Here is a 26,186-nt window from a genome sequence, read left to right as displayed (position 1 = left end):
TCAACTATTTTCTTTAAATAAAAAGAAGCCATGGGAGGCTGTCATTTTAAGTGAAGGAATGGTGGGGAAAGGAGATCTATAACCCTTTCTCTGCCAACGGATTTTCTGTTTCACATTCCCCACCTATCTGCTCAAGAACAAGGCTTCCCAATGTTGCTTTGTTACCCACACTTACATGCTACTGTGGCTTCCCTCTAATACTGGCTTTGTCCCCAAATGAGATGACCCTCCAACATTTCTTGACCCCACCCAGGTGGGTTAGAGAACCTGCTTTTGTGTTTTAATTTTGTTACCCCCCCACACACACACACACAAAGTGAAAATAAAAGGTTGTGCTGCTTCCTTCAGGGACCTTTAAGCTGTTGGCAGAAAGAGATAGAATAATGCCTCATGAGCAGCCTAAACATAATATGGGGCTTCAAGGGATTATGACATGGCTAGAGCGTGCAGCAAGATTGAGGTCACTCCTGTGGGTGCCCTTAAAAGCTCTTTAGTAAGCAGGACTGTTACATACAGGAAGCTACAGTTTAAGAGAACATTAGGTCTTCATGGATACCAGCACTTAATTTCATCTCACTTCCATCTCCCTGCCATGCCAAGTTTTCCTTTAAGGACAAGACAGTTATTGTGGCTCACAAGGGCACTGAAGCAACATACACCAGCCATTTGAATTTAAAGAGCAGCAGATGTTCTTGACCAGTGTAAGAAACATAAGAAACATTTTAGATAGCATGGTTTTGGTGAAAGCAAGGCCGTATACCTGCAGTAGTACAGGAGCAGCTAACATGATACCCTCCAGATGTTGCTGAATTCCAACCTCCATAAGCCCTAGACAGCATGGCCAATCATCAGAGGTGACGGAAGTTGTAGCCCAACAGCATCTAAAGGATACCACATCCTCCTGCAGTAGAACCTAACGGTCTAATGACTTGTGATGCTAAGTGTGTCACTGCAAATCACTTTTTCTTATGCGAAATGTTATTACAGGCATAGGACCAGTTTTAATTGACAACACAGTACACAGGGATGGGAGTGTAATTCCTTGCCCCCAAGCCACCATTAGGCTTAGGGGAAATGGTCCCATTCGTGCTAATACGAGTCCTGCCCCCAGAACATGGAGATGAATGGTCATTATTCCAAAGCGACAAGCGTTACATCTCCACTCCCTGCACACTGCATTCCCAATTAAAACTGGACTGCCTGTAATTAGTTTTTTTTAAAAAAACCACAAAGTGATTTGGAGCAATGCAATTGGTGCCATATGTAGTGTCTGTTTAGAAAGGTAAACAGAATTATGATCTATCAGAAACTGAGGGAGCCATGGGTTGGAATTTGTATATTTTGTTAAGGTAACTGCTTACCTCCCCCTGCCACATGATCTGGTCTCTGATCTCTGATCTCATAACTTAATAGCTGCACACTGATGGCTGACAATGGGAAGCAGCTCAATTTAAGAAAACATTTTATTTGATAAGATGTTTGATGTGAATGTTCTACCTATCACATCACCTCTGCAATGGCTCATTCATATCATCACTTAATGTTGCAGTTATGTGTAAACCAGCCCTAAGACCACCTGCCCAAAGATAAATATTTCAGAGTATCTTCTTATATTCTTACCTTTCTCCCATCTGTCATGTACAATTTCACAACAGGGTATTGCATTAGCTCACTGATGTGGTCCAGAAAGGCCTCAAAGCTTTGTGTGTTCTTCTTACCCAAGACAACAGTGCGCCGGATTCTTACATTGCCATTTTTGAAAACAAGCAGCTTCTTAGGGTTACTGAGTCTGATGGTGCTTCCTTGCTGGAACACACCACCTTCGCCCTCTCTAGCTAACTGTACAGCTCTACGGCGAGCACTGACTGGCCTGCTGATCTGCCATGGCAATGGCTTCTTACTGGCCTTCTCCAGGTTGATGGGCTTGACTTTCCTCTGTTGGGAACAGATGTATGACTTGCCATCTTCAAGGTCTTCCAAATTATTGACACTGTGTATCCCTCGTGGTGTAGTGATATTTCTCACCCCAAAAGGCAATGGAACTCTCTTCGACAAGTTGTCAAGCAAGGCATCAAATGATTTGAAAGAGCGGCTATTGACCACCATTTTTACCCCATTAAACTGAGGGTCGCCGCTCTTGTAAAAGCAGATCCGTTTGGCCACAACGGGTTCAGTGACATTGAAAGGACGAACAGACAAAGACTGTTCACTCTCTGAAGTATGGGGCTGAATCATTGAGTAGTTGGTTGAAGGCGTTTCACTCATTCTGACAGCAATCTGGAAATAAGGAGGCAGAAGTAAATGCTTGCTTATGATCACAACAATAATGCAGTCCTCATTTCTATAAAGTCACAAAGGAGGTTTTAACAAAAGCAACCAGCAGTAAATCTTGCCAAAAATCAATGGCTTAAATAGGTCCAAGCTGTTATCTCTAAATTCCACAAAGACTGGTAGGATTAAGCTAACAAAGCTTTACTTGCAAATATGTGTAGAATTCTCCCATGTATTTTAACATATCTTATCATTTTGCTGCAACAGAACATTTCACTTAGCAAGGGGTATTTTGTCACACCAGAATAGTAATTAGACTTTTCTGTTGTTGTTTTAATAGCAATGGCAACATTTTCTATTTTTACATTCTAAATGCTTTCATATAAAGGATTTTTTGTTGTTGTTCCAAGGGTGACCCAACCAACGAATCCAGGGCTAAATGTGTCCTTCCAGGCCTTTCTATCTGGCTGTTGGGACTCTTCTAGGTCACACCCCTCATCAACCCTTTTCTGCATCCTCATCAAGTGCTTTTGCCAGGATGAAAGGTGTCCTTGAACTATGATAATGCCTCTTGCTTCCCTGGGTGAAGAGATGTGAGGGTGGTCAGGTTGGAAAGCAAAGAATCCTCTGGCTTTTGCACAGCTGGAATATCATGTACTATATAAACATTGCATCCATTTGTCCAGCCACTTTTTGCCTATGGCCTCCCCTTGGCCTGAAAAATGTTCCCCAGCTCTGAACTAGTCAGACATTGCACCCACACAACATGTTTAAAGTACATTCAACACACACTTAAAGCACATGTCTTCCCCCAAGAAATCCAGGAAACTGCAATTTACCTCTCACAGATCAACTGTTCCCAGCTACCATTCCCATAATTCTTTGAGGGGAGCCATGTGCTTTGAATGTGCCTTGAATATGCTTTAAATGTATGGCGTGGATATGACCAAAAACTGACAAAAGAAACTGGGCACAATGTAGAAAAAATAATTATAGTGTGAGTTTACATTGTTCCCTCTAATTTCAATAGGGTTTGTGCAGGATAACTTTCCGGTGGATTTTGCCTGTGATCCCAGGCATATTCGTGTTGTAGCACTGCAGTCCTACTGATTCTAGCAGGATTTCTCTTCAGTAAACACAGTAGGCTAGACAACAGCACAAACATATTATAAAGTCTCACTGTCAAACCACTCAGTCTGGAGTAGTCACATTCAGCTTAAAATAATCTGGAGTCAAGACTTTAATATTAATTTATTACTTTTTCATTTATATCCCCACTTGACCTGCTGGATTAAGACCATATTAAAAATATGATACTAAAATCCGTAAGATAAGCTTTTAAAATAGAAAGTAAGAAACTGAGAATAAGAGAGAGAAGCTTGCATAAGATTTCCCAGTGAGTACAAGGCTTAACTAAGAGTTCAGCCAGAAAGGAGGCGGGAGAATTTACAGCTTATGTGTTTGAACCAGCTAATTAGAGTTACAAAAACAGATTGTAATAAATGACCTAATTCGTGCTTAGATTGAATGTTTAGAAGGTACCAGAAAAAAACATGGACTAGTAGAGGAAGAATGGGAAACCTAAGGCCCATCATATGTTCTAGTAATTTACGGTATATGTTCAACTATTAAATTCAGAAAGTTGGCTACTCCTTAGAGGCAAAACAACCCTAACCTTCTTCCTGGCTGTTCCCGAGTTGTTGCTGTCTCATAGGCGGGAGGGACCCAGTGCAGAGGCATTACTATTACCAATATCATTGTCATTCTTTTCCTACTATTTCCCAATATGTTGGAGAGATGTTATCGTTGTTACCATCATTTTTTTTTCCTGATTGTTCCCAAGTTATTTTTTGTGAGGAACCCATTTCAGAGGCATCATTATTATCCATTATTATTTCCTTCTGCTTGGCCCACAGCAGGGATTGTTCCCAAGTTGTTTGGGGAGAGGGAGCTCAGCACAAAGGTGGGAATGTTGTTATTATCATCTCCACTTACATCCCTAATTCTGAGAAACTTGTAAATTACATTCAGCCTCAAATATAACAATAGTCTAGGCCAGTGTTGCTCAACAACTATTTGGTGAGATTTTCTCTATGTATTTCTATTCTTCTCTATTCCATAAAGATAGTTTAAAAAAACTACTTGTCAGACAGTATTAAGTGTGTGGCAGACTGTAGTAATTCAAAATTAATCCTGGATTCAGTTATCTTTTATTTTCTAGCTGTAATCTACAGCAGCACACCAGAAATGTAACAAGCAAGACTTAATAGTGTCTGGGAAAGAATAGTTTTTCAAGCATATTTTGTTAACAAAACAACAACCACCATGAATGGGTTTTCCCATATTTGAAACAGTTTAAGTTCCCATCTCTTTTCTTTTTCTGCTCTTTTGGAGGTGGCAGACATTTTGTGCTAGGCCACACTTCTGATGGCAACTATTTTCTAACTGGGGTCCTTGGCACACTCTCAAAATTTCAAATGTTCTCTGGGACTAAAAAAATAATAACAACCACCGAATTATGATGTTGCTTCTGACTACATATCATAGGGGCAACACTTCCATTTCTACCCAATTCCATTATACGGCGACATGGATTTTCTTTCATAATACTTGTTCACAATCATAATAATCAAGCATACCTCTTGAAAAGAGTGCTTGAAATCAACAGCCTTTTCACATAAATAATATACAAAGAAATTGCTGCAACTTCAGCACATGGCATAAATGAATGTGTTTATTACTATAAATAGTTGTCCTTCTTAACTTCAATTAATTATACTAGGATAACTGAGTTTATTGTGTGGCTGAGCCAAAATTTCTCAGCAAATAACTTTCTTTCACTTTTTTTAAACTTATTGTTTGGAACTCTTCCTATCCTGTTGCAGAATTCAGTCATCCTCTGAATTACTCAGTGAAATGACCTCTAATTTTGCCATTCAAATTTTTGGGGGAACAACTGCGGAATTAATTTTAATTTTGTCTAGTATTATTTTAATTTCACTAGAAGAAACAATGACCTATACTCCTTTCATTCCTCTTCTCACAGTCCACCCCTTCCTTAATCCACCAATATGAAACAACAACAGAGTTTAAATAAAGATTAAGTTGGCTGAAATTTCTCAGAACATTTTCTGAGGAAAAGCTGTTGGATAATTTTCTCTTGCCCCTCCCCAAATATATGTGGTGGCTTCCTCTGCCCCATTTTGCCACCCAGAGTTTTTTTTATTGTTGTTGTTTTTGCAGTGGGAGGAGGGGATTGGAGGCTATTTTACCTCAGCCCTAGTTTTTGTACTTACCCAGAATCATAACCTATATGAGATAAAGAATGAGAAAGTTGTCTGAAGCAATCTGGACTTCCTTGCAAGTCAAGTAGCTGATATTTTACTCATGTAACCTTTTCACATTGTTTCCCTTTAGATCTTCTTACATTTTGAAAGGAAACAAACACAGCTATTGCATATTTCTTCTTGACACTTGTTTTCCATGGGAGAACATCCCCAATCACTGAACCTTTGGAGCTGCGGGGTGGGGAATCAAACTTTGATCATCCAAATCTTTGCATGACTACAATAATGCTGCCGTCGGTATTCCCTCATGTAGCAATTCCCTTTGGTTGTGAATCATTTCCAGGGGTGGAACTTCCAGCTCTTGAATTGAGACACCATGATTCAGCCTTCTTTATCACAAAGTTGAAGCTGTTTTTTCTCCTAATAGTCAACCCTTCCAATTATTATGTGTGATCAGCCAAATGGTAAGAAGTTCTTCTTCTTTAAAGTGGCTTAAAATTATTGGTAGGTTCTGGGGTCCCAGCGTTGCAGAGCATATAATTCTGGATCTTCTGGTCCTGTCGCTTTTGCCCCGTATAGTCCGTTATCCATCCCACAGTGGATTCCAGTCCATAGAGAGGCTAGATCAAGTAGAGCTGGCAATCAAGTGAGAGATTTCAATGCAGTATTTTTTTGCAGACACAGAGGGTGGCAATGTTTTGTGCCTATGGAATGAGGCGGCTCTCTTCTTACGGAAATGTTTCTCCAGATGGCAAATGCTTTATCTAATTACTACCAAAGGTATAATAAGATTTGAAGCTTCTACCCTTAATCCGGATTACAGCAAGCCTGCCTTGTTGACTGTAAAGCAGTGGCAGTAACAAGTCTCCTCAGCTGATAGTACATATCACAACAATTCTTAATTAGCTTTCCCCCTTTAAATGTGTTTATTATATATGCTTATGCTGAGCACTGATGAGAACACATTGCTTCAGGCTAGTTTTGCCACCCATTTAAAATAAATAAATGCACAAGACTGATGGGTTAATATACAACGCTCCCTTGGAACAAGTGTGCATTTTTTACACTGCACCCCGGTTTAACCAGCTTATTACAACAATAATTTAGTGCCCAAAGTACATGTCAGCTGGTATATCTGCACACTGATCACAGCTCAGGCAATCGAGTTTATGTTCTGTTCAGTTCAAAGTTCTTTCTGCTACTGAGTACTATTTCTTAAATTTAATACAAATAATCTCTCCACAGCACCCTTTTAGCAATAAGTGTATGCCTTCTGGGTGAATTTTTAAATATTTGATGGGAAATGGCTCCTTTTTAAGAATCAAGCCTAACAAGTCAGTGCTGCCTGCATATAATCTCTTAATACAATTGTTTGTTTCCTTTTTCCTCCCTCAGGGAAACGGGGGCTTCCAACAATTCTACCACAAAGACATTGATCAGACTGAGACCTCCTTAGCTTGAGCAGGGTTGCTGTGCCACGGACCTTCTGATCATGCCCTGAGAATCAGTGGCTATTCAACATTATTGTTTTCTAACTTGCCTTTTTTATTCTTAATCTGATTATTCAGGCTGGATGTAACGTAAATAAATGAATAAATAAGTGTGAGTAACTTTTTTATTTCCGGTTACAGGTAGGTAGCCGTGTTGGTCTGGGTCGAAGTAAAATAAAAAAATTCCTTCAGTAGCACCTTAAAGACCAACTAAGTAGTTGGTCTTTAAGGTGCTACTGAAGGAATTTTTTTGTTTTTATTTCCGTTTTCTAATAACAGTACAAAACACAACAATGCAATGCAGAGCAGTTGTATGAATCATAGTGATATCAATTTAAAATTTCTTTGGTCCAATCATGTAGAAGAATAAAACATAAACTGCCTATTGAGATATAAATATAATAGGTCTAGGTTCATAAGATAATAAAGATGTACAATTTATCCCAGGAGATGCCTCCATAATGTTCCATATCTAGTATACATTCTGCAGCTATGTTTATCTATCTATCTATCTATCATCTATCATCTACAGGTATATATAATCTGATTTGTACTGCTAATGATTGGATTTAGGTTGTTGTTTTATTATATTTTGTTTTTAAAAAAATATTGTGAGCTGTTTTGAAAAGGCCTTGGTTCTGAGTTGTGCGATCAACTTGTGCACAGCCACATATAAGCTCAGTGCTAGGCAATAAATAAACAGTTTAATTCAAGCCCGGAAATGGCAGGAGAGAGCTAGGAAGCCCTTGTGGCTCATGAGGAGACACTCCCCAGAGCCTAAAGTGGATATCAGTGAGGGTGGAGGAAACCCCAAAGAGACCTGAGGTGCAGCAGGGCTTTGCTTAGGCTGCTCAGCCTCCCTGCTTAACAGCTGATTTGTGTGGTAGTACAGCAGAAGCTCCTGCTTTCCCACACATCCTACTGCCAGCCCCAGAGCTTCAAATCCATATTTTTCAGTCTGAAGTGTGGAGAGAGGAAGAGAGAGTACTGGAGAACAAGGGGAAATGGGTATTTGGAGGCATTTTAGAGGGTGCTCGCACTTGCACACATAAATGGGGGGGGGAGATGACTGTAAAAAAACACAGCTAACAAAAGGAGAAACATTTTGACACTGCTGTGGGGTGCAGGGAGAAGCTGATTGAGAGAGAGCGCATCTCAAGTACAAAAGAAGAGGTGATGTAAGTACTCCCCTGCTTTGTCATTGAAATTCCCCTTTCCCAAAGCTGCTTTTCTAAGAAAAAAATACATGTGTGCCCACATAACATGCACTTAGCCCCTCAATGTCATGGAAATTCAACTGAATGAGAGTTAAGTCCCTGACATCTATGGGATTTTAGAGTATGTCTGCTTTTCTGGATTCTGTTTCAGCCTCACACTGTCCTAGGCTAAATGGGAATGATTTCCTGAGTGCTCGTTTTTTGGCTGAATCATTCAAAGCAGGGGTGCAGCAAATTGGAAGCCCATGGAGCTTTTGAACTAATTTTTTGTGATTTCACCAACCTGTGCCCTTTGAATGACACTTTGTGAAGATTTGCTAGAGAGGACAATGCTTAGCACAATATTTTTATCATTTATGTGTGAGTCACTCTATTAAAATATTAAGTTGCTTCAACAGTTAAATGAATATGACTGGCCTTGTGACACAAGAAAAGTTGATAGTATGCCTGACAATTCCAAGTCCTTTCAACCCCTGAAACCCTGGGAGTTGTTGGTTTTTTTATAAAAAAAATGGACCATTCATTAAGGTATGGAACTAGGAAATTGTTATCCATTTGAAAAGGAAATTATCGCATTAGAGATAGGGCCTGGGTTAAATTTCTCTGAATGTGCCCAGCCTACTTACATCCTTTCCACAAAGGTTTCAGGGGGGAAGTGCTATTATTAACATTTTTGGCCGATAAGATTGAGTTAGCACAGCAGTTTGATCTACATGAACTTTTAATCATGTTAATCCCTTCAGGTTTATGATATTCTCCAAAAGAAAAATGTAATAACCAATAACACAAGGGTAAAGGGAGGGGGAGGGCTATATAGAAGAAGAACAAATACATGGTTGTTACACATACTGTACACTCCACCAGCTCTGCTATGACAGGCCAGCTCCATCAGGCCTCCTCCCCTTTCAACTGTCATCTGGGGGCAGCCATTCATCAGTTTTTTTGCTGGGCCCTACTGTTTGGTGGTGGACATTGTCCCCCTAACCTAAGGGAATGGAATATCCCATTAGAGGGCTCCAGGAGGAGGCGTTTCTGTCCAGATGCCCTGTCATGAACAAATGATTAATGCAAAGATGTGTAAACACTCCACAAACAAATTAGGATCAATGCTCAATAAAAAGGTCATCTGGAGGAGCCCTTGGTTTTGGTCCTAGGTCCTAGAACAGGCATCCCCAAACTGCGACCCTCCAGATGTTTTGGCCTACAACTCCCATGATCCCTAGCTAACAGGACCAGTGGTTGGGGAAGATGGGAATTGTAGTCCAAAACATCTGGAGGGCCGAAGTTTGGGGATGCCTGTCCTAGAATCTTGGTTTTGGCCCTAGGTCATAGAATCATACGATTGTTGAGCTGGAAGGGTTACCAAGATTCATTTAGTCCAACCCCCTGCTATGCAGGATCACAGCTAAGGAATCTCTGACAAGATGGGCACCCAACCTCTGTTTCAAAACCTCCAACGAAGGAGAATCCACTACCTTCTGAGGTACACCATTCCACTGTCAAGCAGCTCTAACTGCCAGAAAGTTCTTCCTCATGTTTAGTTGGAATCTCCTTTCTTATAATTTCACGCCATTGCATCAGGTCCTAACCTCTGGAACAGCACAAAGCAAGTTTGCTCAACCATCCATGTGACAGTCTTTACTTTTCATTCATGACTATTGGCTTGTCCTATGGCACCTGGGTTACCTCAGACTGCTACCCACAGCCCAGGCCTCTCTATGTCACTCTCCTGCTCTTTCCCACAGAGATGTTTGCGGTAGATGGCTTAGCCAGGGTGGGTAGTCCAGCTGGAACAGGAACAGGCTCTGGAATCTTCTTCACCTCTCTCCTCACCATCAACATTCATTACTGTATGTCACTTAAAGTCTTCATGAGAAAAGTGGGGTGGAAGTGTTCTAAATAAATCCTCTTTGCTATGATAACTAAACAAAACCTCCGTGTTCTGCATACTAGATGCTGGCAACAAATTACAAAAATACAAAAATAATAATGATGTCATGCTTATGAGCTTCCAGAGACAACTGGTTTGACTGGTGGAAACAGATGGCTGGAACAGATACATCTTATGTCCCCTACTCACATTGATATTAATACCCTATTATGACTCCTGTTTGCTTTAAAGAAGCTGGCGTGAAAGGAACTGCCACGCTACAGTAATATGGTCATGCAAACTATCTCTAAGCAATTAGATCAGTGGTTCTCAACCTTCCTAATGCTGCAACCCTTTAATACAGTTCCTCATGTTGTGGTGACCCCCAGCCATAAAAAAAAAAATTGTTGCTACTTCATAACTGTAATTTTGCTGCTGTTATGAATTGTAATGTAAATATCTGATACGCAGGATGTATTTTCAGTGTTACAAACTGAACGTTTCGTCTGAGGCAACAGGAGGGTGGGCGTGCAAACCGCCATCAGAGGAACCCTCCTACCCCACAATGCCAGCATGGAGCACTCCCTGCGCCAGAGCCAAGGCGAGAGAGCTGTAGGCACATGAGGCACACAAGTCGCACTTCCAAGTCCCACTGTTAGAGGGCACTTGTGACACATAAACAGTAACTAGTTCGTTAATCACAGGGGTGTTTTTATTTATTCATTTTCTTTATTTAAAAATACTGTATATCCCTGAGCCCATCAAACATTCCCTGCAAAGTATGGTTTGTATACCTGTACTATTAATGGGCATATTGTGCATGGATAAAAATACTATACAGAAGGGCCAAACTTTCCTTAAGTCAGGCACCACAGTAAGGGAGGGGGAGAGAAGTTGCAGCTGATCTTTCTTTCTTTCTTTTTGCAGGGAGGGGAGCGGTTTGAGTCGTGCCGGGTGAAATAAAAGGGGGGTTGGGGTTTTTAATTTTTCTAAATCTACCTCGAATCGTGCCTGGATCCATGGGTGTTCCATTCCACCCACACGCACAGGCTCCTTTGAGGATCCCGCAGCCGCTTTGCAATTCGTGCCTCATAACCTTCCATCCTCAAATATATATACACTGGTATCCCATATGTAAATGTAATTGTGTGTGTGTGTGTGTGTGTGTGTGTGTGTGTGTGTGTGTGCTTCCTAATTCTATAATAATAATTATTATAATTCCAAAGCTCTAGAGATGCTAGTTCTACATTCAAGATAAATTGAAAGGCCCTCTTGCGATAAGTAAAAATATCTTTATCACTTAAGTTCATCAAGAAAAGTATTTTTAACAAATGATCAAACTTGCTCTTGTGAAAGCTCTAATTCTGTCTCCACCCACCAGGCTTTTGCTGCTGTGTATTCAGTTTTGCCTAAGGGTGCCAAAGACTTATCTAAGAAATTAAATCCACAAGTTTCCGGATAAAAAGTGGAAAAATGATTAGCTCCTTCCCTGCTGAGATAAATCACTTCCCAATGTTTTCACTTGTAGACGTTACCATTTTTTTCATTTTGTGCTTACTACAGCCATATTTATAAAGGAATGTGAATGTCAAAACTAATATATTACTGTGCATTATGAACTCTCAACTCTGCATGAGAGTCTAGGAGCTCTAGAGAGTAACAGCCTAGCTAACTTTACATATATGCAAGCATCTACTTAAAAGCAGGGCTATTCCTGTTTTTACATGGTGAAAATAAATTGACAATAAAAAAAAATCATAAGTCAGCTGTCAAATCATAATTAACTAAAAGATAATTAGCAAAAACATGTCTGCTAATCTTTGGCAGCTCAAAGGGCAGATTAGTATATCTATAGGATCCATATGGCCAATTAACACTATACTTTATTTTCAGAGTAGGCCTCCATGTGTTGCAGCTCACTGGCAGGAGGAGGATTTGGCCATTACGGAAGGGAATGGCATGCAGGGCCGTCTTAAGCCCATCTGGCGCCTTGGTGCAAAGGTCCCTCCGGCGCCCCCCCCCCCCCGTTTCCCAGAGTTACTGAGCTTTACTGAGCAGCACTTTGCCTGGGTGGCATGTCGGAGGCGCCCTCCAGGCATTGCTGCTCCATGCCACCTCTCCGCTGGGGGAACCGCTGCTGCAGCTGCTGCCCAGGGCGAGCGCGGCGTCGTGGCCACCGGGTGCCACGGAGGCAGAGGATGGCAGCGGCCTCAGGACCCCCTGAGTCGGGAGCGCTTCCCTGTCCCACAGCATGGCCAGCAGGAGGAGGAGCAGCCCCAGCCACAGCCACCGCATCGGCACCTGGAGTGACCCGGCGAGGGCGCACGGCCCTTGAGCTTTCTCTCATCTCCTCCTCTTGAAGCAGAATCAGCGAGACTCCTGCCTAGAGTGGCAGCAGGTGCGTGGTGCCACTCTAGGCAGGAGGCTTGCTGATTCTGCTTCACGAGGAGGAGAGGAGAGGAAGCTCAAGGGCCGCGCGCTACTGCTGCTGGGGGGGGGGCGCCGGCAGCAGCTGCTCCCAGACACCAGCCGTTCAGCGCCCCTTCCACGCCCCTGGTGGCCAGGTGCCCTGGCGCCTTGCGCCACCTGGCCCAGGCCCAGAGACGGCCCTGATGGCATGCTGTTCCATCCTGCCCTGTGGTTCATTTACCTGAGGCACTGCAGTGTACACTTACCATGGCAATACTTGGTGGCTGCATCGTGCCATTGTGAGCAGAAAGGCTATATGCAGGCTATATGTAGGCCCAACACAGCTTCTAATCTGTCCTGTCACAGTTTGCTTCCTATGCTAACTGATATTTGGGGGTTTATAAAAACAGTAGGCAAACCTAACCCTCTTACACACTCCTGTTTGTAAAGGATTCCCATTCAAATTAACATCACGTCCTCTAAGACCAAGATCCCTTTGAGAAAAACTGAGTGAAAGGCAAAGCCAATACATCATTCAAACTGCTGTGTGCCTCACTGCCTGGAAAAGGAACGGTGATGAGTGACTTATCTAAACCTAATGAAGTCATCTGGCTCTTTCGGCAGCCTCCTTTGTAATATATGGCCATAATAATGTGGCAGATGGATGCCAAAATTGTACAAAGTACAGCACGGCAGTAGTTCAATTTTGAACTGTCTTAATTATTCCCCCCACCCCTATTAAAGCCTCTCTAATTTTAGCACCATTTTGACTGCCAAAAGCCAGAAATAAAAACCTATCTATGACTGAAGACAAAAGATGTAAAAATAACTAGAGTTTTATCTCTGTGGCTGCCACGCTTACTGCCCATTCTTATGTATGTTTACGCAGAAGTACTTCCCAAATGGTTAAATGGGTTTATTCCCAAATAGGTTTACAAAAGATTGCACAGGAACTTTCTCAGATGCAACAATAAAAAGGACAGAGTAGAATAGTGAGAGAAGGAAGCCTCTGTCTCGGGTCTGTCCTTCCTTTTGAAGCAAACAGCCATCTTTCCTCAAGGTACTAAGGCCCTTGCCCTTCCAAAGGATCTCAGGCAGCCTTAGAAAGCTGTTGCTTTTAAACTGTCTGCTGGTGTTTCTGTTATTAATTGCTGTTGCTGTCATTAGTCACTTTTTTCCAAAAATGAATCTCAATGGTAATCTACTGATGCTGCTACGGTTGTGTTGTACTTTGCTATTTTTTGTAAGACACCTTACATTATATGAGGGAAGTTGGGGTATCAATATTTTTAAGCAAAATAAGCCATATTTCAGGCTATTTTCACCTGTCAGGAAATGTACTTCATTTCCCTAAAGTTACATAAAACTAGTCACTTGATAAGCACTTTTAGAGACAGCTATTTGCTTGAAAGCCCCACTCACCTTACATAGACCAGGGATGGGAAAACTTTCTCAGCCCAGGGGTGGATCAAAGATGCTAAAAATAAGCCAGAAATTAGACAGTTATAACAAAAGAAAGAAATCCCAATGGAAAACCACGTTTTAAAATTTCCTACTCTCTGGCACAATAGGGTGTTGCATGTTTATAGCGCATTCAAACTGCTGTTTCTTTACTAATGTAGCTGAGTCCCAAGTCTTCATTCCTTTCTGAGCAACCTTCTGCGGACCACATGCTAGTCAGTGGTTGGCAAAATCACAAACTAGATTTCTTCTTGAAAGTTCTTTGTTTAGTTTCTGAACGTTTTCCAGTCACACCAATGCCAACTTTTCTGTAACCATAACAATGTCTATTTTCCCCAACTTGCTGAATTCTTTAAAATTCAACCAAATGATTTTTCAGGTATCTATAATCATCATTTTAAAAGAGTCTAGAAGAAACAGGTGTGTGAACAGGAAAATTAAAAGCCTAAGAGATTTCCAAGTTCCAAGAAGAATAGAAAAGCATTTAAAGATATGATGTTATAACAGATAAACATGTTACAAAATATGTTTACCTGGAAGTCTGCTAATGCAGCAAAGCAGTCCTTTAGGATACACACACACACACACACACACACACACACACACACACACACACACACCCAGAGGAAAAACATTTCCCATGTTTTTAGAAGAACTGAAAGAAACAAGTTTAAGTTTTACCTCAGTCTTTCTTTTCTAGAAAGGTGGCAGGGAAACTTTAGAGGTTTCATAAAAGAAACACATGTGACTGTTAGGAATTAAATAAAATCTAAGGATGAGCTTCACATACAGTGGTACCTCTAGTTAAGAACTTAATTTGTTCTGGAGGTCTGTTCTTAACCTGAAACTGTTATTAACCTGAAGAACCACTTTAGCTAATGGGGCCTCCTGCTGCCACCGCGCCACCGGAGCACAATTTCTGTTCTCATCCTGAAGCAAAGTTCTTAACCCGAGGTACTATTTCTGGGATAGCGGTGTCTGTAACCTGAAGCGTTTGTAACATAATAATTATAATAATAATAATAATAATAATTTATACCCCGCCCATCTGGCTGGGTTTCCCCAGCCACTCTGGGTGGCTTCCAACAGAAAAATAAAACACAATAATCTATTAAACATTAAAAGCCTCCCTAAACAGGGCTGCCTTCAGATGTCTTCTAAAAATCTGGTAGCTGTTTTTTTCTTTGACATCTGATGGGAGGGCATTCCACAGGGCGGGCGCCACCACCGAGAAGGCCCTCTGCCTGGTTCCCTGCAACTTGGCTTCTCTCAACGAGGGAACCGCCAGAAGGCCCTCGGTGCTGAACCTCAGTGTCCTGGCAAAACTATGGAGGTGGAGACGCTCCTTCAGGTATACTGGACTGAAATGTACTCGGAGTCGAGAGTGAATTTCATGCTCTTTATTCAGCTCATAGTCATCAAGGAGAAGAGGAGAAGAAGAATGGCTCTTTTCCCAAAACCATCTGCTTATATACATTATTTACACAATGGGCCTTGCGTGATTGGCTACTTCAGGGCTACACCTGTGGGCCAATTATATTGTGGATTGACTTCTGCCTGCAGCCTGATTGGCTGCTCCTACAGGCCAATCAGGTAGCAGATTCACTTCTGCCAGCTGCCTGATTGGCTGCTCCAGCAGGCCAATCAGGTTGCGGATTCACTTCCACCTGGAGTTGGATTGGGTAGCTCCCGCTGTTTCTGAATCCTATTGTTCTAGGATTCAGCTCAGTACATAACACCCCTCCCCTCTAAGTTCCAGTCCTGCCCGGGAAGTTGCATTCGTAGTCCCCAAGGTCTGCTGGCCGCCTCCGTGTGCGTTGTGGCCTGGGGTGTTCCTTGGTCAGGGGTTCTGGTTCTGGCTCGTGTTCCGAGGCTGCTGGCTGTGCCGGGGCTGTCTGGTCTGGCGCCACTGAACCACTAGGTTGTGGCTCTGGTTCCGGTGTCCTTCCAGCCTCGGGGCGCCCCTCTGTGCCTACTGCTTCTGCTTCCCCTGCCCACCCCTCTCGCTCTACAGGCCTCACTGCCCTGCTGTCCCCTTGGGACCCCTCTGTCCCGCTCTCCTCCCAGGTTCCTCCTGGGAATCGTCGCCGTAGCTGGTCGCAGTGGCGGCGCCAACATTGCCCCCCTTCCGTTAGTACCTCGTACGACACGGGACCGGTCACCTTGGTGACTGTGGCGGGTACCCATGCTGGGCCTGCCCCAAAATTCTTTGCGTACACTGCGTCCTGGGCCACAAATGTCCGGGGGTTCCTGCCTTTCCCCACCACTACCTCATCCTGAGCTCTGTCGGGGTGAAGTCGGTCCAGTCTAGTTGCAAGGCGCCGGCCCATTAGTAGTTCAGCTGGGCTCCGGCCCGTCGTTGTGCTTGGGGTGCTGTGCTGTGCTAGAAGAAATGCGGCAAGGCGGTATTCCCAGTCCCCTTGTGTCATGCGGCGGAGGCTGTCCTTGGTGGTCCGCACCATGCGCTCCGCTTGGCCATTGGTGGCAGGGTGGAATGGTGCTGAGCGGATGTGGCGAATGGCGTTCTGCGCTGTGAAGGTCTGGAACTCCTCTGACGTGAATGCGGTTCCATTGTCCGAGACGAGGGTGTCAGGGAGCCCGTGGGTTGCAAAAAGCTTACGTAGTACCCGGATGGCTGCCGCCGTAGAAGTGGACGGTACCAGTGCGACCTCCAGCCATTTGGTGTAGGAATCCACCACTATGAAGAATGTTTTTCCCTGGAAGGGGCCAGCGAAGTCCACGTGCAAGCGTGACCATGGATGTCGGGCGGACTCCCAGGGCTGGACTGGGGCCCTTGGGGGATCCGGGCGGGATTCTTGGCAGGTCTGGCAGTGTTGGACCCAGGCCTCTATCTCTCTGTCAATCCCCGGCCACCACACATAACTCCTGGCAAGGGCCTTCATCCTCACTACCCCTGGGTGTGTCTCGTGTAGGGCTGTGAGGACCCTTTTGCGGAGGGGCTGGGGAACAACAACCCTGCTTCCCCATAACAGGCACCCCTTGTGGGCCGACAGTTCATGTTTGCGGTTTGTGTAGCCAGCGAATTCTGGCCCGGTGCTGCTGCTGGGCCATCCTCGCCACACCCAGTCCAGGACCCGGGAGATGACCCTATCTTTTGTGGAATGGTGCGCAACTTCTTGTGCCTGAATGGGTCGGTCGGGAAGCAGCTCCAGGGTCATAACCTCTTGCGCAGGCGCTGGGTCGGGGCCTGTTTCTGGTAGTGGTAGCCTGCTGAGGGCGTCTGCGTGGCCCATCGCCTTCCCAGGGCGGTGGATTAGTGCATACTGGTAGCCGGCAAGGAAAATTGACCACCTGAGGACACGTGGAGACAACACTTGGGGGGTCTGCTTCTCGGGGGCAAACAGGCCAAGCAACGGCTTGTGGTCAGTCACTATGGTAAAGGGCCGCCCGTACAAGAAATCATGGAATTTTTTTTACGCCCTTCACGATTGCCAGACCCTCCTTGTCAATCTGTGAGTAGTTTCGTTCGGCTGCAGCAAGCGTCTGGGAGAAGTATGCCACCGGCACCTCTCTTCCATCCGGGAGTTGGTGTCCCAGGACAGCGCCGATGCCATAGGGGGAGGCGTCGCATGCCAGCACCACTGGCAGCCTCTCGTCGAAGTGTGCCAAGACCGAGTTCGAGACGAGCAAGTCCTTGACTGCCTGGAATGCGGCCCTTTGTCGCTGGCCCCACACCCAAGGGGCCCTTTTATCTAGGAGTCTGTGTAGGGGCTCCGCTACCGCTGCCTTATGCGGAAGAAAGGCATGGTAAAAGTTCAATAGTCCCAAGAATGACTGAAGTTCGGGCTTGCTCTTGGGCGCTGGGGCCTCACAAATGGCCCGTACCTTGTCACCGGTTGGATGGACCCCTTCTGCGTCCACCTTAAATCCCAGAAAGTCCACCTGCGGCACTCCCAGTAAACACTTTTCCCGCTTCACCTTGAGGCCCGCCGTCTGGAAACGGTGCAGGACGGAGCGGAGGCGGTCCTCAAATTCCTCTGGTGTGGGCCCGGCGATCAGTACATCATCGAAGAAGGGGGTGACGCCAGGAATCCCTTTCAGGAGAGAGTCCATTAGATTCTGGAATATGCCTGGTGCCACGCTAACGCCAAATTGCAGCCGCTTTACTCTGAATGCCCCTCTGTGCGTCACAATCGTCTGAGCCTCTGCTGTGGCTTCGTCCACAGGCAACTGTTGATACGCTTGGGCCAAGTCCAGTTTGCCAAAGATTTTTGACCCAGCCAGGGTGGCGAGGACATGGCTGACCACTGGCACTGGGTATGCATGGGCCGTGAGAGCCTTGTTTATGGTGCATTTGTAGTCTGCACAGATGCGGACCGAACCGTTAGGCTTGACGGGTGTGACAATTGGAGTTTCCCAGGGGGCGTTGGGCACCGGCTCCAGCACTCCTTGCTCCACGAGTCGGTCCAATTCCTCGTCTATGCGGGGTTTCAGGGCGAACGGGACCCGGCGGGCCTTGTGCCTGATGGGTCGTACAGCGGGGTCTAGCTGTAGGGCAATGGGGGGTCCTGTATATCGTCCCAATGCCCCATCGAAAACCCCTGGAAACTCTTTGCAAATGGCGTCCACGTCCACTTGTAAGCTAGTGCGGTTCACCCCGGTAACGGCTAGCCCCAGAGGTCCAAACCATGCCAGTCCCAGTAAGCTAACGTAGGGGCCCTTAACTACCAGCAAGTCCAATTGTTGCTTTCGCCCTCGATATTGCACCCTGAAGGTCCCCACCCCCATTGTAGGGACCTTACGTTTCTGGAAGTCCCGGAGGGTGAATGGGGCCGGCCTTAGTTTGGGACCCCCATTAGGGCACAGTTCCCTTAATGTTCGGGCCGAGATTATGGATAGAGTTGAACCCGTGTCCAGCTCCATGCGGCATGGGGCTCCCTCTATCTGTACCTCTATATAAATTTTCTCTGTGCTGGGATGGGGCAACTGGAATACCTGGTAGTCCGTGATCTCCGTCGAGTTGCCTTGGTGCATGGTGCCGTGTGACCTGGGGCTCCTGGGTCGGTCATCTGATGCTTGTCGACGGGTGAGTCGAGCCCGACACACCCGGGCGATGTGTCCCAATTTTCTGCACTGCCTGCACTCTGCGTTGCGGAAACGACAGGTCCTCCTCTCGTGGTTCTCCCCGCAGCTTGCACAGTTCCCTCCTTCTCGTCGAGGCTGCTGTGGTGTGTGTGCTGCTTGAGTGCGCCGCTGTACTCGGTGTACTTCCTCCCTGTCAGATTCGGATTCGTCGGTGAGGTCTTCGTGGTAGACCCTCGGTTGGGATGGCGGGGCCGGTCGTGCCTCTTGCGTTGACCTCTCGGCGGCTTCGGTTGCCAGGGCTTCCTCCAGAGCAATCTGGAACGTGAGGTCTTTTTTGGCGTAGAGGCGTCGTTGCAACATCTCGTCCCTCAGGCCACCGACGAGGCGGTCACGAAGCATGTTCTCCAACTCTGAGAAGTTGCATAGCCGGGCGGCTTGGCGGAGGGAGGTCACAAACCCAGTTATGGTTTCCCCCGGGGCTTGCCGCTTTGCGTAGAAGGCATTTCGGCAAGCTACCACCGAGGGCTGTGGTGAGAAGTGCTCCTTCAGCCGTTCCATTATTGTTTTGTAAGAGACGGTAGCGACATCTCTAGGTGCAAGGAGAGCCCGGGCGATTTCAAACGTCTCCTCTCCACAGACGCTGAAGAATGTCGCCCTCTTCATGGCATCGTTGGTGACTTCTTTCGCTTGCAGGAGGAAGTTGAAACGGGCGGCGTACCCTTCCCAGTCTCCTGATGCTGGTTTGAATGGCGAGAAGCTGCTGTCGGTTGCCATTCTGGGTTCCTTGGGTCCTGGAGCTGAAGCCTGGATGCACGGTGCGATGCAGCGGTGCAGCAGGTGGCGGTGCTGCGGTGCAGTGCGTGGTGGCGGTCAGCTCAGCAGGATCCCATCCTCGTCGCCAGTGAAATGTACTCGGAGTCGAGAGTGAATTTCATGCTCTTTATTCAGCTCATAGTCATCAAGGAGAAGAGGAGAAGAAGAATGGCTCTTTTCCCAAAACCATCTGCTTATATACATTATTTACACAATGGGCCTTGCGTGATTGGCTACTTCAGGGCTACACCTGTGGGCCAATTATATTGTGGATTGACTTCTGCCTGCAGCCTGATTGGCTGCTCCTACAGGCCAATCAGGTAGCAGATTCACTTCTGCCAGCTGCCTGATTGGCTGCTCCAGCAGGCCAATCAGGTTGCGGATTCACTTCCACCTGGAGTTGGATTGGGTAGCTCCCGCTGTTTCTGAATCCTATTGTTCTAGGATTCAGCTCAGTACATAACATGGACCAAGGCCATTTAGGGCTTTAAAGGTCAGCACCAACACTTTGAATTGTACTTGGAAACGTACTGGGAGCCAATGTAGATCTTTCAAGACCGGTCTTTCAAGTTGTAGTTTCCGGGTCACCTTCAAAGGTAGCCCCACATAGAGCGCATTGCAGTAGTCCAAGCAGGAGATAACCAGAGCATGCACCACTCTGGCGAGACAGTCTGCAGGCAGGTAGGGTCTCAGCCTGCGTACCAGATGGAGCTGGTAGACAGCTGCCCTGGACACAGAATTGACCTGCGCCTCCATGGACAGCTGTGACTCCAGAATGACTCCCAGGCTGCGCACCTGGTCCTTCAGGGGCACAGTTACCCCATTCAGGACCAGGGAGTCCTCCACACCTGCCCGCCTCCTGTCCACCACAAACAGTACTTCTGTCTTGTCAGGATTCAACCTCAATCTGTTAGCCGCCATCCATCCTCCAACCGCCTCCAGGCACTCACACAGGACCTTCACTGCCTTCACTGGTTCTGATTTAAAAGAGAGGTAGAGCTGGGTATCATCCGCATACCCAGCTGTCAAGTTCTCCCTTTTTAAAAGGAAAATTCCCTTATGCTGAATAGGCTTCCTCGCGAGAAAAGTAAAACTTGACAGCTATGGTTTGTAACCCGAGGTACCACTGTATTCTGGAAGAACTGCTCACACAGTCAATGTCAGGATAAATTGAAAAGTAAAGCACAAATGTATTGTTGTCTGCTGCAGATTGGCTTTTCCTTGCCAGAACAAAGTGTATGTACTCTCCACAGAATTTTTGGCAAAACTGTACCATGTCAAACTTGTGAGCTTTGATCAGCAAGCGGCAACCAGACTCACCAAGCAACAACTGTCTGATTGAAAAGGCAGCTAAGAAAAGAAACCCAATAGATGCTCATTTAGATTTGGACTGAGCGCATCCTCACATAGAGAAGAATAGCATAGTATAAAAGAAAGCTATCAAAGGAACAGGATAATGATCAAAAAGGCCAGACTATGGGTTTTTTTTTAAAGGTGCATGAACAAGTTCACCCTGAACACACCAACCCCAGTGTCTGTCACATACATCTTTCATTGCAGGTAACAGAAAGAGGGGGCTTAAGCGAACCTATTTTGCATACATTGTGGCATGGTCTTCCATGCGTAGGCGTGACTCTTTTTCTTTCTATAATAGGATGCACCGAGAATAGCAGGCCTTTATCAGGCTTTATTGCCACTTGACAGGCTAGAAAGCCCCTGCTGTGGTAAGCTGTGAGCTAATGCAGCACACACACAACCTCACTTTTGTATTCTACAGCAGTTAATCCAAAAATAACACCTCCTTGGGTCTCATCCATAAATATGCATTGAAAGGAACTTGGGGCAGGATCTCCTCCATTTATCTAGATCACAAAGGTGGTCAGGGCTGCTATTATTATTATTATTATTATTATTTCTTAAAGTTGCATGCTGCCCTATACCTGCAGGTCTCAGAGCCGTTGACAAGATAAAATCACAATATGAAAACATAAAATACATTTTAAAAAACAACCAATAACACACACACACCGCACATATTTTAAAAGAGCACTAGATGTCAGCCAGTCAAAGGCCTGGTTAAAGAGGAATGTTTTTGCCTGGCACCAAAAGGTGTATAATGAAGACACCAGCTGAAAACTCCCTGGGGAAAGCATGCTACAAAAAGGGAGCCACTTACATGACTCTGGCTATCATGTTTCCAGCTTCCAGTGCAAGCCTATGCACGTTTATTAAGAAACAATTTCCATTCCACATAACACTGGTCTTGAAAGATCTACATTGGCTCCCAGTACATTTCCGAGCACAATTCAAAGTGTTGGTGCTGACCTTTAGGGCCCTAGATGGCCTCGGTCCAGTATACCTGAAGGAGCGTCTCCACCTCCATAGTTTTGCCAGGACACTGAGGTTCAGCACCGAGGGCCTTCTGGCGGTCCCCTCATTGCGAGAAGCCAAGTTGCAGGGAACTAGGCAGGGCCTTCTCGGTAGTGACACCTGCCCTGTGGAACGCCCTCCCACCAGATGTCAGAGAGAAGAACAACTACCAGACTTTTAGAAGACATCTGAAGGCAGCCCTGTTTAGGGAGGCTTTTAATGTTTAATAGATTACTGTGTTTTATTTTTCTGTTGGTAGCCGCCCAGAGCGGCTGCGGAAACCCAGCCAGATGGGTGGGGTATAAATAATATATTATTATTATTATTATTATTATTATTATTATTATTATTATTATTACTCCCAAGTAAGAGTGATGCACAGAGGACTGCAGCCAGTAGCATCTTGCAGATCCCTCGGGCGCCCCCCCACTCTTAAAAAAAGGGGGGGAAAGCTCTGCTGCAAAGCGGAACAGGGTCCTAGTGCCCTTGCTCCTCTCATTTACCTCTCTTCTCCGAGTGGCGCGGCTGGCGGGCATCCAGGAGGAGGGTAAGGGAGGCCGCCACACAGCTCCCCCACTTGCTGGGGTGCCCCTCAGCGCCCTGGCGCCCTGGCGCCCCGCACCACTAGGGCCAATGGGTGAGTCGCCCCTGATTGCAGCTAAGTTAATCTCCCCCCCCCTTTTTTTACAAAAATTAAACCTCAAGTATTAATGTGAATTTCACTTGTATAAACATGACAAGGACTAGTGCTCCCCTTGCATATTAATATAATTTAACTTAAGTCCTTTTCTTACAACTGTTGACTATCTGGGTCATGCTCAAGGAACCTTAACGGTATGTCACTATGCTTAAGTCAATCAGAAACAAAGAACCCACCATGATTTCATATTCAGTTTACAGTTTCTAAGGACACTGTGTATTCTTACTAATCTAAGTGATAACAGTACCAAGGCAGTAGAATGTGTATAAACAAAATCTGGAGGAGTATTGCCATGGTGCAAATAGTAGAAAAAGTCAACAGGGATTACAACTTGGCAAATGTGTCAGAAAACAAAGAAAGGCAAGTGATTCCATGGGCATGTAAATAAGTGACACTCCTTTGGGAAATAAATTGCATCACCATAATAGCAACAAAATATTCATAAATGAAACCAAGCAAAGTATTAGTTATTTGTTTCTTGACTCAAGACTCCATCAATGCAAGGTATGGTCCCACTGAATGCAGTACAATAACATCCTAGTCCAGGCATCCCCAAACTGCGGCCCTCCAGATGTTTTGGCCTACAACTCCCATGATCCTTAGCTAACAGGAACAGTGGTTGGGGAAGATGGGAATTGTAGTCCAAAACATCTGGAGGGCTGATGTTTGGGGATGCCTGCCCTAGTCCACAGTATTTTGTATTGGTGTACGTGCCATAAGAGAAGCTGCAGTAATGTCTTTTTTTCTGACTCTGTACAGTTTTAGGGTGGTAGTGGTGGTCTGTCACATATTAAATATAAATTTTGCAGTTTAACAACTTTTGGGATTGGGAATTAAGCCAGCTGCACCACAAGTATGCTTGCAATAGTGATTCTTGGACTGGCATAAAAAAAGTCATTGCCTTGGGTGGGATTCACCTAATGAGTCCTGTCAGGGCATGAGGGTTTTTGCTTTGCGATGGGACTCGCATCACCCATCACCCCCCAAAAAAATTGGCTCTAGGGCAGGCATCCCCAAACTTCGGCCCTCCAGATGTTTTGGACTACAATCCCCATCTTCCTGGTCCTGTTAGCTAGGGATCATGGGAGTTGTAAGCCAAAACATCTGGAGGGCCGGAGTTTGGGAATGCCTGCTCTAGGGGAATCAGGAGAACTCCTAGGACAGCATGCGTTGAAAAGAGGGGAGATCATTCTCTCAGGCAAGCTGCAATGCTTCGGTTGTCAGAATGGTCATCATAGTGCAATATTGAATTCTGCCCCGTGACTTTATCTGCCTTTTGTTGGCATTTGTTAAGTTAGACTACAGTATTTCAGTAAATTCCACAGTGTACCAATGGTCTAAAATAGCCATGGGTGGACTCTTGGCTCTTGGCTCCTCCTCCTCCTCCTTTTTACAATTTATTATTTGATTTACAATTTATTATCAAAAATATCATTGATCATAATCTCTAGTGTCACATTGGTTGTCGTCTGTACATTGTAGTACCGTACATTATCAACTATTATTATACAATTCTACACAGTAATGCTCCTGCTCTCTCATGCTTGATATTTTGCTTCATCTTATTTACCATCCTAAGTTTCTTTTCTTTTGATTATATTTTAAATTTGTTGTACCATTGAAAATCAATTAAAATAAAATAAAAAGGGAAAGATACAGGTTTTCTCTGATTAATCAAACTGCAAGCTGATTCTTCAAAGTTTATCTTTATGATAAAACCTTGTGTGTGTGTGTGTGTGTGTGTGTGTGTGTGTGTGTGTGTGTACACCTACACATACATATATCCAACAACAACAGCCCATTTTATGCAAGAGAAAGGAAAAATAGGCTGTTAAGTACTAGGGTAATACATTTGTGAATCCTTGTACTTCATTGTATTTCATAGTCCAACCAGTGTGACCAAGCTGTGGATATAGGGTACTGTAGTCATGTTTAGGACTAGGATGCACTTGCCCCATTTTAAACATTCTCAGTCCTTCCTAAGATTGACACAGATAGTATTCTAATGCCCGGCAAAGAACAAAAATACACAAACATATGTAATGAAGCCATCACAACCCAAACACAGCTCGCTCTCTAATATTCAAATGTGGCCACAATAAATTCACCGAGATAAATATTGAAGTCTGTACCTGACATTCCCAGGATGCACTTAAATTAGGGACCACTTACAGGTTTGAAGCTCTTTGAGATAAAAAGGAAACTGTAGGGAAGAACTTTCTTTTAAAAAATCAAAGTTGCAAGATGTTCCCATAGAACTGCAGCTCTCACCTCACCTGTGCTGCTATGATACACTGTAGACACTCTCGCCTTGTGCAAGTGTGTTGATGTTGACACAATGTTAATGCCAGCATTACCTATAGCAACAACAAACAAGCTTCTATCAACAGAGGAACTGTGTATTATTTCTCGATTATTGCTGTAGTCATTCTCCTCAATGTTGTACATGAATTAAACATCAGCAGGATCAATACTACAGGAATACTACACCTACAGACTCGCTGATGCCACAGTCCTAAATACATTTAGCAGATCTTACTGATTTCAGTAGAATGCACTTCCGAGCCACTGTGTTTAGAATCACAGCAGTGTGGTCCGGTCCTGTGGATGTTTACTTGGAAGTAAGTTTCACTGTGCTCTGTGGGACATGCTCCTGTGCGGTGTGCACAGTCTTGCAGTTCTAGCCTCTTTCCAACCTATTGTATCCCTCACAAACTGCAGCTGTTTCAAAGGAAGTATAACTCTGACTTGCCACTGGCATAGCTGCCAAGTTCTCCCTTTTTTTAAGGGACATTCCCTTATGCTGAATAGGCTTCCTCGTGAGAAAAGGGAAAACTTGGCAGCTATGGCCACTGGAGACAAAAATGGAAAGAGCGGCACTTTCACACCTTTGTGAGCTGCTGGTTGAATCAGAATGCTTGACCAGGTGAAAGGGGTATACTATTTTCTAAAGGTAATGCTATAGTCTTAGCTGTCCAGATGAAGAAATTGTACACTGTGATGCTGGGATCATTGCATAGGAATAATGTGTTTCAAAAGCTCCTCCATTGATGTAATCCCAATCCTTATTGTGAGTGAGAAGGGGGTTGGAGTAATTGCAAAAAAGTACAAAAAATAAACATGCATGTCAAAACTACTTTATCATAATGTGTCTTCTGTCCCAAAGTCCTATTGTTTTCAATGAAAAACAAGTCTACATTTTTGTGTGAGCCTCCTGTTGTTGTTTGGAAATGTCTGCAAATGTGGAAAAGT

General features: G+C 44.9%; 1 protein-coding gene across 4 annotated transcripts in view; it reads right to left on the bottom strand.

Moving 5' to 3' along the window:
• Positions 1-25,244, bottom strand: part of RP1 (RP1 axonemal microtubule associated) — a 192,610-nt gene extending 167,366 nt beyond the window's left edge. For 2 of the 4 annotated variants that reach the window (XM_035125531.3, XM_060277835.2), the window contains exons 1-3: positions 25,107-25,244; positions 13,967-14,021; positions 1,621-2,277 (exon numbers count right to left, since the gene is read on the bottom strand). In XM_035125531.3, coding sequence (XP_034981422.3) covers positions 1,621-2,265 — 645 coding nt within the window. In that variant the 5' untranslated portion in view covers positions 2,266-2,277; positions 13,967-14,021; positions 25,107-25,244. Of the gene's footprint in view, positions 1-1,620; positions 2,278-13,966; positions 14,022-25,066 lie in introns of all 4 variants that reach the window. The other 2 variants (XM_035125528.3, XM_035125532.3) reach the window with 2 other exon arrangements.
• Positions 25,245-26,186: the final 942 nt, after the last annotated feature.

The sequence above is a fragment of the Zootoca vivipara genome, chromosome 8, assembly GCF_965207765.1.
Source record: "Zootoca vivipara chromosome 8, rZooViv2.hap1.1, whole genome shotgun sequence".
NCBI lineage: Eukaryota > Metazoa > Chordata > Lepidosauria > Squamata > Lacertidae > Zootoca > Zootoca vivipara.
This window is presented reverse-complemented; position numbering and strand designations above follow the sequence as displayed.